Source organism: Bos mutus, chromosome 6 (genome assembly GCF_027580195.1).
Source record: "Bos mutus isolate GX-2022 chromosome 6, NWIPB_WYAK_1.1, whole genome shotgun sequence".
Taxonomy (NCBI): Eukaryota; Metazoa; Chordata; class Mammalia; order Artiodactyla; family Bovidae; genus Bos; species Bos mutus.
Genome location: NC_091622.1, coordinates 116,460,645 through 116,476,811, shown reverse-complemented (window position 1 = coordinate 116,476,811; position 16,167 = coordinate 116,460,645). Strand labels below are relative to the sequence as shown.

At 67.6% G+C, this 16,167-nt stretch overlaps 1 protein-coding gene across 8 annotated transcripts; it reads right to left on the bottom strand.

Annotated features, from left to right (window-relative positions):
• Positions 1-649: 649 nt before the first annotated feature.
• Positions 650-15,669, bottom strand: FGFR3 (fibroblast growth factor receptor 3). 8 transcript variants are annotated; one of them, XM_070372864.1, is made up of 18 exons: positions 15,494-15,669; positions 14,922-15,132; positions 9,529-9,795; positions 9,389-9,442; positions 7,575-7,747; positions 7,369-7,492; positions 7,099-7,289; positions 6,310-6,460; positions 4,824-5,020; positions 4,381-4,526; positions 3,898-4,019; positions 3,705-3,815; positions 3,286-3,476; positions 3,080-3,202; positions 2,930-3,000; positions 2,635-2,772; positions 2,437-2,542; positions 650-2,353 (listed from the first exon to the last, which is right to left on the bottom strand). In XM_070372864.1, the coding sequence occupies exons 2-18, from the start codon at positions 15,028-15,030 to the stop codon at positions 2,207-2,209; spliced, it is 2,421 nt and encodes an 806-aa protein (XP_070228965.1). In that variant the 5' UTR covers positions 15,031-15,132; positions 15,494-15,669; the 3' UTR covers positions 650-2,206. The 8 variants fall into 8 exon arrangements, with proteins under 8 accessions (XP_070228965.1, XP_070228966.1, XP_070228968.1 ...); XM_070372865.1 differs by having other exon boundaries at positions 4,381-4,529; positions 4,830-5,020; XM_070372867.1 differs by lacking the exon at positions 6,310-6,460 and adding an exon at positions 5,484-5,628.
• Positions 15,670-16,167: the final 498 nt, after the last annotated feature.

Genomic DNA, 16,167 nt, shown 5'->3' with positions numbered 1-16,167 from the left:
TGACTGACCAGCCAGAGTACTGATATACAGTGCCTGCTGGAAGTTGTGCAGGGGGCGATGGTGGGACCCAAGTGGGTGCCAGGCCTGGGATGGGGAGGGAAGCCAGCCAGGAGCAGGAGTGTGACCAGGACTGCAGATTGTTGGAGCCCTGGGCTTTGTTTACATGGGGTTCCATGGCCGGGGCTGGGGGTGGTGGGGGCAGCCACCTCGAAGCCTCCCTTTCCCCAGCTGACTGGGTCAGCAGACAAAGGGGGGCGTTGGAACCAGCAACAGGTACCTGGACGTGACCCCCCCGAGTCCCTGAACTCCATGAGCTGGGGACAGACAGGATGGCCAGGCCCAGCCTCTCCTCACTGCCCCTTCCCACAAACACATCATCTGCATCCCCTGCCCCTGGATACCCCAGACCAAGGCAGTGAAAACCACCAGTGACCTCCTGTGGCGGGCCCCTGTGCCAGAGATCTGGGCCGGAAGGCCCCGGAGAGTGAGACCCAGGCAGCCAGTCCAGTCTGGAGGCCCCCACCCCTGGTGCAACCAGGGAACCCACCCTCCTCAGGGGACAGATGATGGGACCTGTCCCAGGAGGGCAGGGAGGACCTGGGAGCTGCCTGCGACCACACGACAAGAAAGACGAGAGAGACAAGAGAGCACAGATCTGAACCAGGTGTCTGTTTATTTTTTGGAAAGCACGTCTGCCGGTTTGGCCCCCACAAGGCAGGAGTCCCTGAGAACAGAGACTGCTCCGAGCCTGCTGACAAGCAGAGAACAGCCGCCCAAACTCAGGGCCGTTAACAGTACAAAAAGTAACAAAACTGAATCTGTGGCTTTCTTTCCCAAGCTTTGAAAGGTAGCAGTCTGAGCTATAAAAGTCTAGAAGCATTGCGTAAGAAGTGTTAAATCTACAGCAAATACATCTTGTAAAAACTCAATAAATTATATATATAGATATATATAAACTTGTAACATCTAATAACATCTGAACCTGCATGCAGGGGTGGCCCCCCCTGAAATTGCCTCCCTGCCTGGAACACATGGCAATTAGAAGAAATTGTATGAAAATACCAGCTTGCTTTGAAGTCTAAAAAAATAAATCTCCTAGAGAAAAATCCTATAGAAATCTACTTCTCCTGCAAAAGAAGGCCAAAGGAAATAAAATATCCTCATGGAATCATCTCAAACTATTAATGACCCTTTAGGGTGCCTGGGGGTTGGCTCCAGCCTTGGGGTGCAGGCTTGGAGGCACCCTCAGCAATCCCCTAAACGAAGCATAAACCTTTTCACTGTTAATAAGTTAAACCTCTGCCATGCGGCTGGCTAAACACTAGGGCCCTGGGGAGCGACAGGACATGGCTCTGGGGGTCGATAAATAACTTTACAAATATTCGGGTCCAAGGACAGAAAAGCCCCTCCCTACCCCGTGGTTTCTGCGTTTGTCTCAACAGCAGTCCCCTGGGCCTCCCCAGGCTAAGGGGCCCCGCCCCCTGCCCCTGCACCCTCAGGGTCCCGAGCCTCAGTTGTACCGGCCTGCCTTCTCCCATATAGATATTTATATATATACGTATGTGTATATCATATTACACAGCATCTATTTATATAAATGTACACTCATTTCTGGAATAAACCTTTCAGATAGAAGTTAAAGGCTCCTGCCTTCAGGTACCCGTAATTTCAGTCTCTGTGGGGGCAGGGTGGGGAGTGGGGAGGCCTGGAGGTGGGGGCTGCTAACACCCCAGGAGGAAGGTGCCACTTGTGGGGGGAGGTGCGCCACACGGGGGCTTCCCTGTAGGCTCAGCTTGGGCGCTTGGAGGGGCCTCGGCCCGCTCTGGACACAAGAGCCTGGCCAGCACCCCCCACCCCGGTGCTCCCTGTGGGGGGCCGGGGGCGGGGCAGGGAGCCCGGAGAGGGGCCCCATGGGAGGAGCCCCTTACATTCTACGTTTGGTCCCTGGTGCTGCCCGTCCAGGTGGCCAAGAGGTCACCGCACAGCAGGGCGAGCACCCCAGGGACCCCAGAGCACACATGCGTGCGTGCACGCACGCCCACACACACGCACACACACACGTGACGCTGTCTGTCCATCCGTCCACCCGTTCCAGGTCTTGGGCCCGGGCCGGCGGGACCCGGTGATCATGGCACGCCAGCGGCAGCATGGTGGGCTGGGGTCTGTTCTCACATTGATGGGGGCTCGGCCAGCTGGCCGCGGCCCTTCACGTCCGCGAGCCTCCGCTGCCGGATGGGGCCGGGGGCAGCAGGTCGTGAGCGAACACGGAGTCGTCCCCCGAGGAGCCGGAGCTGGGGGTGTCCTGGCCGCCCGGCGAGTACTGCTCGAAGGGCACCGACAGGTCCAGGTACTCCTGCGGGCGGCAGGCGGGCTGCGGTCAGCGCGGCACAGGCTCCGCACGGGAGCCCTCGCGGGGCGGGGCGGACCCACACTCACGTCGGTGGACGTCACGGTGAGCACACGGTCCAGGTCCTCCACCAGCTGCTTGAAGGTGGGCCTCTGCGAGGGCGCGGCGTGCCAGCACTCGCGCATGATCATGTACCTGAAGGAAACGCAGGTCGGCCCTGCGCTGCATTCCCAGTGCCCCGCCCTCGGGGCTGGCCTCCCCCTCCCCCGCGGCGGGCGCGCACTCACAGGTCATGCGTGCAGTTGGCCGGCTTGTCCATGCGGTGGCCTTCCTTCAGCAGCTTGAAGAGCTCCTCCACGGGGATGCCGGGGTACGGCGAGCCCCCCAGCGTGAAGATCTCCCAGAGCAGGACCCCGAAGGACCAGCTGTGGGTGGTAGGGGGCACGGCCGCATCAGCCCTGGAACAGACCCGAGCGCAGGGCTCGGGCCAGGGGGCTGCCCCCAAGAGCTTCCCAGTGCCTGCCCCCAGCGGCCTGTGCTCCACCCCCCGCCCACGCCCCTGCGAAGTCTGGGGCCACATACACGTCACTTTGGTGGGTGTAGACGCGGTCAAACAAGGCCTCGGGTGCCATCCACTTCACGGGCAGGCGGCCCTGGGGGGAGGAAGGGGGCGTGTTGGCTGCCAGGCGCCCTCCTGGCTCGAGGGCCCCCACCTCCTCGGGCTGAGCTCACGTTTGTGGTCTTTTTGTAGTAGTCGAGGTTGTGCACGTCACGAGCCAGGCCGAAGTCGGCGATTTTCATCACGTTGTCCTCAGTCACCAGCACGTTGCGGGCCGCCAGGTCCCTGTGGATGCACTGGGGGTGGAGGGCGCGGGTTTGAGCCAGTCCCACAGCCTCTCCAACCACCGCGCCCTGTCCCACCCCCCGGCCCCGCTCACCTTCTGCGAGGCCAGGTACTCCATGCCCCGCGCCACCTGGTAGGCGCAGGACACCAGGTCTTTGAAGGTGAGCTGCTCCTCGGGCAGCCGGCAGGTGTCGAAGGAGTAGTCAGTGCCCGGGGGCCGCCGCGCCCGCAGGTATTCCCGCAGGTTGCCCTTGGCCGCGTACTCCACCAGCACGTACAGGGGCCCTGGGGGCGCGGGAGGGGCTCAGAGGGGCGCCCTGCTGGCCTCCCACCGCTCCGCCCCCGCGCGGCCCCGCCCCCAGCGCCTGCGTGCGGCCCCCGCTCACGGCCCTCACCGCCCTGAGTGCAGGCTACTCCCACCGGTCCGCATGAAGCCCCACCCACCTCCCCGCGTGCGGCCCCGCCCACGTGCAGGCCCCGCCCACCGCCCCGCCTGCAGAGCCGCGCTCTCACCGCCCTGCGTGCAGGCGCCTAGCAGGTTGATAATGTTCTTGTGTTTTCCGATCATCTTCATCATCTCCATCTCGGACACCAGGTCCGATAAGTCCTTATCCGTGGCGTCATCTGTGCGGGGATGGGCAGCGGAGTCAGGCAGGGCCGTCCAGCCTGGCATGGGCCCCCTCGCCACATCCCACCCAACCATCACCTTTCAGCATCTTCACGGCCACCGTGACAGGCTTGGCAGCTCGGTCCTTGTCGATGCCAATGGCCTCTGCCATGACCACCTGGCCGAAGCAGCCCTCCCCGAGAGGCTTGCCCAGGGTCAGCCTGGTAGCAGAAGCAGAGGGGCCATGAGCACACCTGCCTGCTTGAGGCCCTCTTCCAGGCAGCGCGAGGTCAGGCCGCCGCCTCCAGGAAGCCCTCCACACTCGCCCCAGCAGCCCTGCTAATGGTGATAAAGGACACTACCCCCTGACCTCTTGACTGTGAGGGCACTTTTCCAAGAGTGGGGTCCCCCTCACCCATCTCAGAGGGGGCGTCCAGCCCCATGTTCATCAGAGGCCTAACTGACTCCCATCTGAATTCAGTCAGGCCCAAGTGGGAACCCCTCCCCACCATGGGACCCCCATCCTCTGTGCCCCCACACTCCCGACCGGGGCAGGGCCCCAGGCCTGCGCACACTACTGACCGGGCCCGGGACAGCTCCCACTTGGGGTCGGCGGGCAGCTCGAGCTCAGAGACGTTGGCCAGGGTGGGGCCCTCGCCCGAGGACAGCCGGGCAATGCGTACCAGCGGTGTGTTGGAGCTCATGGATGAGCTGGACTCCAAGGACACCTGCTGGGTCGGCAGGGGCAGGTTGGTGCCGCGGGGCCGGGCAGCCAGGGCCCGGAGTGCGGCTCCCACGGACCACATGCCCGAGCAGGGCCTGACTTCTGCCCCTGTGGTGCTGAGTGGAGGTTTTTAACACGTTTTGCCCCGGAGTAACCTGGCTCTGCGGGGTGACTGTGAAGACCAGGGAGGGCTTGGCTCACACCCCTATATCCTCAGATTCTACAGACCGGACGCACTCGGGGGCCAGGGCAGCGGGCCGGGCAAGGGCACGGGTGGGCTCGGAACCTGGTATCTACTTTCTGTTACCTGTCGCTTGAGCGGGAAGCGGGAGACCTTGTGCACCGCGGGCGAGCCCAGGCCCTTCTTGGGGGGGCTCCTCAGGCGGTAGAGCGTAACGGCGGCCACGGCCAGGATGAAGAGGAGGAAGCCCAGCCCGTAGCTGAGGACACCCGCGAACACACCGCCAGCCTCACCGGCTTCCACCAGCTCCTCCTCAGCTGCAAAGACACAGGCGTCGGCAGCCTGGCCCAGCATCACGGGGGCCCGCGCGCTGCCCCAAGCTGGAGCTGCGGGCAAGGTGGGGGGCCAGGACAGGGTACAGACCCCACCCCCGGTGGGGTTGGGGGGAGTGCCAAGGCCTCATTGAGTCTTCAGCAGCCAGAAGTGCGCAGGCCACGAGGAGCAGACAGACCCAGGAGAGAAGAGAGCCCAGCAGAGCCAGCAGCACCCTCACCCACCACCCGGGAGATGCCAGTACCACCGCATCAGCTGCCGGGGACCCCGCTGGGCCGGGGCGCTATGGGGGGAGGCACATCTGGGCTAAGACAGGGCCGAGTGGACTTTGCCCGCAGGCCGGGTGCAGAACCCGGCCGGAGGGCTCTGCAGTCCCCTGGCCTCTCCGGCGGCACTGGCGCGTCCCGAGCCCCAAGAGGACAGAGCGAGAGCAGCAGAAGCTGGTACCTGGCAGCACCACCAGCCACGCAGAGTGATGGGAAAACCCGATAGAATTGCCCGCCAGACATGTGTACTCCCCCGCGTCCTCAAAGGTGACATTGCGCAAGGATAGAACCTCTAGCTCCTTGTCGGTGGTGTTAGCGCCCGCCGTCTACAAAGAGAGAACACAGCGCGATAGGAGAGTGCCAAGAGCAGCCCACGGGCACCGCAGCCAGAGTCCACTTGGCACCGATCCGGCCAGGCTGCAAGGAAAACGCCGCCACCACCACCGCGACTGCGGCCACTGCGGCCGAGCGGCCTCTGCCCCGCGCGTCCACACCGAGCCCGAAGCCAGTCCCTCCACCGGCGAGTCCTCTGTCCCAGGTGAGCCAGACGTGTTGGCTGTCAGCATAGCAGGCAGGGCGCACGTGCACCGGGGGAAGAGGGCAGGCGGGGGGGCAGGGAGGTTGCGGGGGGTGCGGCAACAGGGCCGGGCAGAAGTGAGCAGCCATGGGAGCTGGGGCCAGAGACAGAGGAGGGGACAGAGAGACGGACAGACAGAAAGAAAGGGCGCAAGTGTTAGAGCAGCTGCAGACGGGTGCTCAGGCCCGGCCCTGGGGCAAGAGCATCGGGGGCACAAACGGGGTGCAGGTGGGTCAGTGCAGGCCGTGGGGGATCAGAGCAGGCAGTCACAATGGAGGCCGGGGGGGTCAAGGTGCAGAGGCGGCCACGCCGGGAGCACAGTGTGAGCCAGGGTCGTGGGGCGGGATGGTGGGGCGTGCGGGTGGGCACAGGGCCAGGGCATCGGAGCTGGAGCTCGGCGTGCCAGGCAGGCGTGGGACAGAGCTGTTACCTGCTGGGGGCCCGTGAACACGCAGCCAAAAGGCCTTCTCAGCCACGCCTATGAAATTGGAGGCTCGACAGAGGTACTCGCCCCCATCACGCTCGGACACATTGGCCAGGCGGAGGCGGGCGTCGGCCTCCGCACTCTCACTGATCCACGACTGCGGGGACAAGAGACCCGGCTCAGGCGCGGGGGCCCCGCCGGACACACGGGCGTGACTGCCGAGGAGCTGGCCCTCGCCCGGCCCCGAGGAACGGGTGGGCAGACCAGGCGGCGCCAGCCAGGAGGGCTGCCTGGAGGAGGCATGGAGACACCTCACGGCGGGCACTGTGCTCACACTGGACACAACTGCCCGTCATGCACCCCCGCCGCCCGCTGACCCTCAGAGAGGCCCTCCTCGGGGCGCTCAGACCGCCCACCCCTGGGGTCCCAGCCACAACGCTGCCAGGCCTGAGAGCTCCGGGCACCGCCCCGCCCCCAGTCTGTACTCCTGATCCCGCCCCTCAGCCCCATCGTGTGTCTTAACAGATGTTTCTCTTTGGGCGGCAAATGTCGCAATCGCCCCAACTCGGGTGGCCCCCACCCCCAGGGCCATGGGAACCGAGCGGACACAGCCCTGCCCTGAGGGCCCAGGGAGGCGCCTGGGCAGGCGGTGGAGAGCTCCGCTCTGGGTCTGCAGGCCAACGCGGACAGACCCTGCCCCCCAGGCCGACCCCGCTGCATCTCCCCCAGGCCCAGACCGACAGGCCTCCGGCCTGGCACACCCTCCCCGCCCAGCCGGCCGGTGGCGGTGCCCACCTTGAGCACGGTGACGTAGGGCGTGCCGTCGGGCCCCACCTTGCTGCCGTTCACCTCCACGTGCTTGAGCCACTGGATGTGGGGCTGGGCGTCGCTGTAGACCTTGCAGTGGAACTCCACATCGCTGCCCAGCACGGCTGTCTGGTTGGCGGGCAGCCCGGCCTGTAGGATGGGCCGGTGCGGAGAGCGCTCTGCGGGGCGCGGGGAGGGCTTCAGAGGCTGCCGGCCTGCGCGCCGCCCCCGCCCCCGCCCCCGCGTCCGGGGCCTCACCCAGCACGTCCAGGGTGTAGGTCTGCTGGATTCTGCCGAACTTGTTCTCCACGACGCACGTGTAGTTGCCGCGGTCCGAGGGCACCACGCTCTCCATGACCAGGCTCCACTGCTGCTGCCGCAGCTGCAGGTGGACTCCGGTGAGCGGACGGCGGGCGCCGTGCCCCCCACCCCCCGCCCTGCACCGCCCCCCTCCGCGGGCCCACCTTGATTCCCCCGATGCGGTGCTCGCCCCGGAACTCCTTGCCGTTCTTCAGCCAGGTAATGGATGGCGTGGGGTTGCCAGCAGCCGGGCAGCGGAAGCGAACCGTGTTGGCGGCCGGCACCGCTAGCAGCTTCTTGTCCATCCGCTCAGGCCGCGTCCAGTAAGGGGCCCCAGCTGTCCGGGGAGGGAGGGAAGGCTGTGACGGGGTGGGGTGGGTAGAGGCTTGCCTGTCCCTCTCCAGCCTGTTTCCCGCCTGCGGAGGGGATGTCAGCCTTTTGAAGATCCCCGCCCAGGGCTGGACGAGCTTCCAGTAGCCTGAACGCCACCTCCTGGCACGCCCAAAGCCAGGTCCCCTCACTTCCCTCAAACGCCAGCTCCAGTTGGGGGGTCCAGGGCACCGCACTGTGACCCAGGACGCAGAGGTGTCTCAGGATCACCGCCCACCTAGGTGGGCCCATCGGGGTGGGCCCACCAACTGGCACAGGGACCAGGGCACACCAGGTGAGGACGCCCGGCTCAATGGATGGGCACCACCCAGCCACCCAGAGAACCCGGAGCCTTGAGGCTGGCTGGGAGCCCGCGGGCATCTGCGAGACCGCAGGCCACGCTCTGCCCCGTGGGTGACAGGACATTGGGAGGCCCTGCTCCCCACCCTGCCTTCTGGGACTGTCCAGCCCCACCCTCACAGCCCAGCTGGTTTTTCTCCTTTGGGGCTGGGCTGGTGAGGCCAGCAGCCCCACCAGCTGCCTGGCTCCCTGTGCTGCAGCCACAGGGGAAGACCACCCCCAGAGTGGGCGGGGCCCACCAGGGTGGAGGGAGAAGACGGACAGGGCACCCACTGGGTCCCCTCACCTCCACCCCACATCTCGTGGCATTGCAAACTCAGCTCCTCCAAAAACAGCCCACCTCCCCAGACCGGCCCCTCCACGCTGGGCAAAGCCCCCTGCCACTTGCTGTTCCAGGCCCAGGTACCTGGGTGCTGGCACCCGCAAGCTGCCACCAAGAACCACTGCGGCAGCCCCTTCCCAGTACACGCACCTGCGCCCGACACCCACGGCCCGCTGGCATCCATGGCCCACTGGCACCCAGACACCCTGATGCCCACGGCCACGCTGGCACCCAGACACCCACAGACACCCTAACACCCACAGCCACGCTGGCACCCATGGCCACGCTGGCACCCAGACACCCTGACACCCACGACCATGCTGGCACCCATGGCCACGCTGGCACTCACGGCCACACTGGTACCCTGACACCCACGGCCACGTTGGCACCCAGACACCCACAGACACCCAGACACCCTGACACCCACGGCCACGCTGGCACTCACAGCCACGCTGGCACCCTGACACTCACAGCCACGCTGGCGCCCAGACACCCAGAGACACCCTGACACCCATGGACACCCTGACGGCCACACTGACACCCACGGCCGCATGGACACCAGACACTTACAGCCACTCAACACCCATGTCCTCCCCCTTTTGCCTAGGCTATCCCAGGTGCCTCCCATTTGTCTGAACCCGTCTGCCTCCCCCTGCCCTGGTTCACGCCACGCGGGAGTGACCCCAAGCCTGGCCCCCCAGCCCTGGCCATACCAGCCCCCTGGGTGCTCCTGGAGCCCCGGCCCCCAGCCCTGTAGCACAGTGTGCCCCCCACGCCTCACCTGCCCCCAGAGCCTGGGGTGGGCACCCGTCACCCCACACGGAGGCGGTCCCCGGGCCTCGGTCTCGTGGGGCGGGCAGGGCGGGGCCCCAGTGGGCAGGCAGACCCCCACTTGCGCAGCCCCGTGCACCTGGAGCCTGGTCTCACCTGTGTCCTCGGCCTCGTCGTCCCCACCTTCGTCGTCCCCTGAGGACGGAGCATCTGTAACGCAGGTGAGAAGGCAATGCGAGGAGTGGCCTACGGCCGGGCCTCCCTGCACCTCCCCACCGGAGCGCCCTCGCCACTACCTGTCACGCGCACGCTGAAGAGGCACAGCAGCCGCTGGGAGAGGCGCTGGCGGCAGCTGTAGGCTCCGGCGTCCTCGTGGGAGGCGTTGAGCACCTGTAGCCGCTGCGGCCCCACCAGGACGCGGTCCGAGGGCGCCAGGCCCACGCCGTCCTTCACCCAGACGGTGGGCTCTGTGGGCACCCCCGCCGGCAAGCGGCAGCTCAGCTCCACGGTGTCCCCGCTGCCAAAGGCCCGCTCCTGCGGGCTGGGCTCCGGGCCCGGGACCTCTGTGGGCAAGATGCGGGTGTGAGGCAGGTGTCCCCACACAGCACCGGACGCACCAGGCCGTTTGGGGCCTGGAGGCGGGGACCGGGGAAGCAGTCCTGCCAGCCGTCCCGTAGGGCGTGCCGGGACAGGGATGACCATCAGCGGTGCCAGGGCCGACCCTCCTATGTTGGCGACCCGCAAGGAGACGGGTGGGGGCCCGCGCCAGTCAAACGCTGTGTGGACACGGGACACTCCGGAGTGTCGTGAAGTATTCCTCCTGCTTTTTTTCCAACCACTTGGAAATGTTTAAGATCCACGCTGACCTCACAGGCTCAGCATGCGGGAGGTGGGCGCGCATGCGTGGCTGACTTCGTGGAGACTTCAGCTGGGGATGACACGGGGAAGGGACAAGGCAACTCATCCCAGGAGGGGGTGCCCCTCACCCCGGGACCTGAGAACAGATACTGCCCAGCATACAAAGGAGCACCCCAAACTTCCCAGAACGTCTGGGTGCTGAGACGGGAAAGGCCGGCCTGGGGTGGAGGTCCTCAGGGGCCTGGCCGGTCTACACGCCGACCCAGAAGGGAGCGTCTTGGACCTCAACTAGCCTCGGCAGTGAGCACCAGGAAAGGGATCAGAAATGCATGCGGGTGTGGAACCGGGTCTGGCTGGTGGGATGAGGGGACTGAGAACCCCACGTTACAGACGTGGACGCAGGTGGGAGCAGGAGGGCTCCAGGCTCGGCTGGCGGAGGGGCCAGCATAGGGCCCCCAGGCCAGGCGGGCAGCCCCAGCCCACCTCCCCCGCAGGTGCCAAGAGGCTGGGCTGGAGGGTCCTTGCGGATGTCCGCTAGGCCCCCGGGCCCTCCCCCTGCCCAGCGCCCACCCAGATCCCAAGGGGCCAACAAGGCCCAAGACCCAGGGGCTGACCGCCTGCCCAGGTCTCGCTGCCAGGGCGGACAATGCCTGGGCAGCCTGGGCTTCAGGCCCGGGACAAGGCTGGGTGGTCCTGCCGTGCAGACCCAGCTGGGTTCGCCGCACCCTTACTTGTCATTCTGCTGACGCGTGGCCTAGATTCGAGGCCCAGCTGCCCACTCTGGCCACACCAACTCCTCGGACAGGCCCTGCTCAGCCTGCCCACCTCGGAGGCCCACCGGCTCAGGGCCCACCAGGGGGGTCCTTCAACTGTCTGTGGCGTCTGCATCCCCTGGGCCCCCAGGCAGGGCTCCCGGCCTGACAGGCAGCCCCCAGTCCCAGCCACGGTGTCGTGTGGGGACCACCCAGGGCTGGGAGCCGGCTGAGGCCCCCCAGAAGGCCAAGAACAGGCTAGCTGTGGCCGCCTCGGCCTCAGGCCCCGGCCCAAGGGCAACAGCGGTTGGTTCTGGGTTGGTCTGGGAGGCGACGGCAGATCAAGCCACCCGCACAAGTATCCGCTTCAACCCGGTCCAGCAGGGGCTGGGAGGATTCAGAACGGACCCCAGGCCGGACTCGCCTGCAGTCATCGCTGGTGGGGGGGCGGGGGAAGGCGGGGCCTGGACCCAGCCGAGGGCCAACCTCTGACCTGCCCGCCATCCTGCCCCACCGCATGGCAGCAGACCCGGGCAGGGATGATGGGGGCATCACTCCTTCCCGCAGGTCCAGCCCACCAGGCCCACCCTGCGCCACAGGGGACCTGGGGAGACCAGGAAGGGCCAAGAGGGTGGTCAGGTAGGGAGATACAGAGTGACGGACAGGACGCAGCGGGCAGTCTGCCTTGGGGTGGGGGAGAGGGGGCACGTGCCGGAGACTACTCAGCCCCCTGTCCCCAAGGACTTCGGGAAAAGCCTTCCTTGATCCATACAAGAGGGCCTTCCCATACCCGCACAGCCACAGGGGCCACACCTGGCGGACAACAAACGTCATCTGTGCCCGGTGGGTGCCGGGTGCCACGTGCCAGCGTCTGTCCCCGAGGGCCCACAGCACCTGCTCCCGCCTGCACCCCCAAAGCCTAAGCTCATTGAGGGGCGCCAAGGGGTACCACGCCCTGGAGAAGCCACGCCAGGCCCTCCTCTGGCCCTGTCTCCCAGGCCCAGAATCCCCGTGACACTGCCACTCACCACCGGTGACTCAGTTTCCCCCACTGTCAGAACAGGGAGGCCACCCAAGTAGGGGACTTGAGACCCATTCTGCCCTGGGGCTATGCCCCAGGATTGCTGTCCACCCGGCCAGAGCTGGAGCCCATCTGTGGGGAAGGCTGCAGCCTCTGCTGGGGGAACTTGCTCCTGGTTTGGAGTCACTACAGTTGTTCTGTCGCTCAGTCCTGTCCAGCTCTTTGTGACCCCAAAGACTGCAGCACGCCAGGCTCCTCTGTCCTTCACCATCTCCTGGAGTTTGCTCAAACTCACATCCTACAGTTCACTCATTCACTACAGCTGAGGCCTCCTCAACGCATGGGAGTGTGCCCGGGTCAGGGGAGACCAGGAGAACAAGGATTGAATTCAGACCTGACTCAAAGGAGCCCCCTGGAGCTGCTGGAAGAGAAGAGCCCTCAGGTCCTGGACGCGCAAAGCTCTCCGCCACCAGGTACATGCTTTCAACAGCCCAGAGGGCACCCCAACAGGGACCCTGAAGTCAGGGCCTTCCCCTCTCTCCCCCGGCCCCACCTGGAAAGAATCTGAAAGGTTTGGTAACAAAGTTAGAAAAAGAAAGGGGTGGGATTCGGAGGCCTGACTAATTCGGAGGCTAATGAGGGTTTACAGGATTATCCAGCCTAATCCTCCTACAACCGGCCACCAGGACTCCTGAACGGGCAAGGAAACTGAGGCTTCGGGCAAGCACCCGACCTGGGGCCCAAGCAGGGCCTGGGGTTAAGGACCCGCCCCTGAGAGAGGCTCCCCACCACAAGCCATCATTCACTTCTGAATCCAGGCCGCCCCTCCCCCAAACCACTGCCTGGCACTGTGTCCCCACCTCCAACAAGACCCCAGCTCCTCTCTGGGCCCAACTGTAAAATGGGGTGTGCTGGGCCCCAGACAGGGCCCCACATGGGACTTGAGGGCCTGAGGGGTAGGGCGGGGACGCTCTGCAGCTCCACACAGAGGCTCAGAGGCCAGAAGTCCAGCCTCGGGCTCAGCCCAGGTTAATGAACCACCCAGAGGCCCGTGGGGCTCAAAGTCCAGCCCTGCCGAGGAGCAGGCAGGGGAGGCTGCCACCAGGGCCTTCCTGAGACGTGCCCCGAGCCCCCAGGGACCCCTCCCTGAAGGGTAGGGGCCCCTGCCCATGCCCTCACTGAGAACGTGGCTCCACGTGGAAAGGAAGGCTCCCGGGATGGCCGGGGCAGTCCTGCTGCGGAACCTCCTCCACTGTCCTTGACCTCTGCCGGCTTCGCGCCATAACTTATGGTCCTGGGAGAGAGCCAGGCTGGGACCTTTGTAAATTTCACGAGGCCTCTGCAGCTCCTTCAGGAACCGGATTAAGTTTATTGATCTTTCAACTGGCTACCTGTTTCGCCAACTTTCCTGCAGAGGCAAGGGCCCGGTCCTCGGTCTTTCCACCCCAGGCCCGCATCTGGTGGGGACGCCGGCAGTCCCTTAAGGTGGGGCGGGGGTTGGGGGGGCCCGCTGCCCGTCCCCCCCCCAGCCCCCAACTCTGCGCCGCAGGGGGTCCAGGAGGCCCGGGCCCCGCCCTCCGCCCCTCCCCCGGGGCTAGTTGACATTCCCCAGCCGTAGGGAGTAATATCTTTATCTGAATGCGAATGCTAATTCGGCCCCCCCACCCCCCGCGGCCGCCTATTCGGCGCCCCTGGAAGCGGGGGCCGCCCTAGCAGGCGCTAAAAGCGCGCGCTGACCTCCCGACGGCCTCTGTCACGCCGCTGAATGACACGCACATTCAAGCGCCGGGCCCACTTTCATTCATAAAAAAATGACATTGTTCCGGGAGGCCGCCGCCGCCGCCGCCGCAGGAAGGGGCGCGGGGGGCTCGGGGAGGGGCGGGCCGCCATCTGCCTGCGTCCAGCCCGCGGCCGCCGCCTCCCTGGCACCGCGCGCCCGCAGCCGCCCGGCTCACACCTCCCCGCGAGGCCGGGCAGCCATCAATGCGCGTCTGTGGCCGCGCCGAGGTACAAAGGAGCGGCTGTTCGGGTCCCGCCCGGGTGGGGCGTGAGCTCACCGGGCGAAGGCCTCCCTCCGCGCGGCCGCCCGGCCGCGGACCGGGGTGCGCTCAGCCCTCGCACGCGCCGACCCTCTCCAGCGCCCCAAAGTCGTCGGTCTCCAGGGGGGCGGGCTCCCTACGGCCGCCCCCCGGGCCTCCCCTCTCTGCCCGGCCGCCACCGGGAGCCTGACAGAGCGCGTGCCGGACGTGGGCACCCTGAGCGCTCGGCCGGGGGGCTGTGCGCGCTTGCACCTCGGGGGGCCCGGCGCGTGTGCGGGGCGGGGCCCGGCGCCAAGACGCGCTTCAGACCCTCCGCTGCCGACCCTCGACGTCCCGCCGAACCTTGGTCGCCAGAGGGGGACCACAGCCCCACGCCGCTCGGGCATGCGCGCTAACCACTTCCCAGCCCGGCCTGGCGCCCCAGGGGGGCAGTCATCTTAACTCACGGGGCGTGAGAGCTGGGATGGGGGGAACGGAGGCACTAGAAGGTGTCACCTGGTCGTGCAGGCCACTGAGGGGCTGGGGCCCAGCCGCGGGGTGACGCACTTTCATACCCTCCCTTCAAAGTCCAGAGTCTGCTTTGGCTGCAGCTGGCCATGAACTGGGGCCCGAAGGGGGCTGAGGAAGCGGCACCAACAACAGCAGGAACTTTCTGTCAGTGCGGACCCCGCAGAACAATGGGAATCGTGGAGACGCAGCCCCCAAGCCCTCCCGACCGCGCCCGGGGGGCCGGCTGGGGAGCGGCGGGGGGCGGGGAGCGCGGATGCCACCGCGGTGCCCAGCTCGCCGCCACAGCCTCGTACTTGGGTGGCAGCCCTGCGGCTCCAGGCGCCCCACAAACTGCCGCGCCAGCTCTGGCCCCGATCCCCGGGGAGGGCGGGCGGCAGAAACCCGGACGCCGGCCCCGCGATGCCAGCGCACAGCGTGCCCTGGGGCCCACTCAGACATCCAACGCCCCACACCCACCTCGGCGCCCGTTCCCCGGCCCCGCCGCTGCCGCCCGCCGGGTCCCCACGTACCTGCCGCTCTCCGCGCGACGCGGGGCTCCACGCCCGGGGACCCGAGGGCGGCGCCGGTCATGACCGCCACAGCCACGCAAAACGCGAGGGCGCGAGCCGGGGCGCCCATCGCGGGGGCGGGGGGTGCGGCGTCCTCAGGCGGCGCGCGCCAGCATGCTGCCCCCCATGGCCCGGCTCTAGCACCGGCGGGAGGAGGGCGCCGCTGCGGAGTCTGCGGGAGGAAGCAGGCAACTCGTTACGCGGGCGGGCCGGGGCGCGCAGGGGCGGAGGCGGCGGTGGCCGGGCTCCCGCGCCCCGGCCCCTCCGATCCCCGGCCGCCCCGCCCGCCCGCCGTCGCCGCCCAGGGCTCCCGGGCCGCTTGGCGCCGGCCGCCGCCTCCCCACCGCGGTCCCTCCTCCCCCTTCCCTCCCTGGCTGCTGCAGAGCCCTCCCAGGGCGGCGACGGCGGCGGCGGCAAACTTTCCAGAGCGGGAAGCCCGCGCCCCGGCCGGGCCCCACCGCAGACACCGCTTGGGATCCGAGCCCGCCGCGCGCTCCGGACCCCTCGCGCCCGCCGGGTCCCCACGCACCGACCTGGCGGCCCCGGGCGCCCGACTCGCTGAGCGCGGCTCCCGCTCGCGCCCGCCGCGCGCCGGCCCAGCGCCTGCGCCTCGTCCCTCCGGCCGTCCGCTCGGCAGTGCTTGGTGCGCCGGGCCGAGCTGGACCGCGCGGCGTCAGCTGCCCGCGCCGCCGCCGCCGCCACCGCGCACTGAGCCCGGGCGGCCGGGCGCGCAGCAGCCAGTGGGGGCCGGCCCGCTCCCGCCCCGCCCCGCCCCGCCCCGGCCACGCCCGCCCCGACTCGTGGGGCGCGGGGAAACGCCCCTCCCCTGGGGCGGTCCGGGGGCGGGGCCGCGGCCGGCCTGGCCCCTGCCAGCGGAGGGGATTAGAGGGGGCGGGGCGGGGCGGGGGCGCCCGGCGGTCTCGGAGGGCGTGGGAGCCGGCTCCTCCGCGAGGCCCCCTGTCGCACCGTCGGGCCCCCCAGCACAGAGAGGCCGAGCGCGGGTTTCTCTGCACAGTGCGCTGTCCCGGTGGCCACCGGGCCGCCGACCAGGGGCTCAGGCCCGGGGAAGGCTGGGTGGAGAGGGAGCGTAGAGAGGGGTGGTCTCTGCGGGTGAGACTTGTCAGGGAGCCTTCACCGAGACGGAGCCGCACAGGCTAGGCCCCTTGGCGTGAGCAGCCCAGAAAGCCTGGAACCAAGGCCAGTTCGG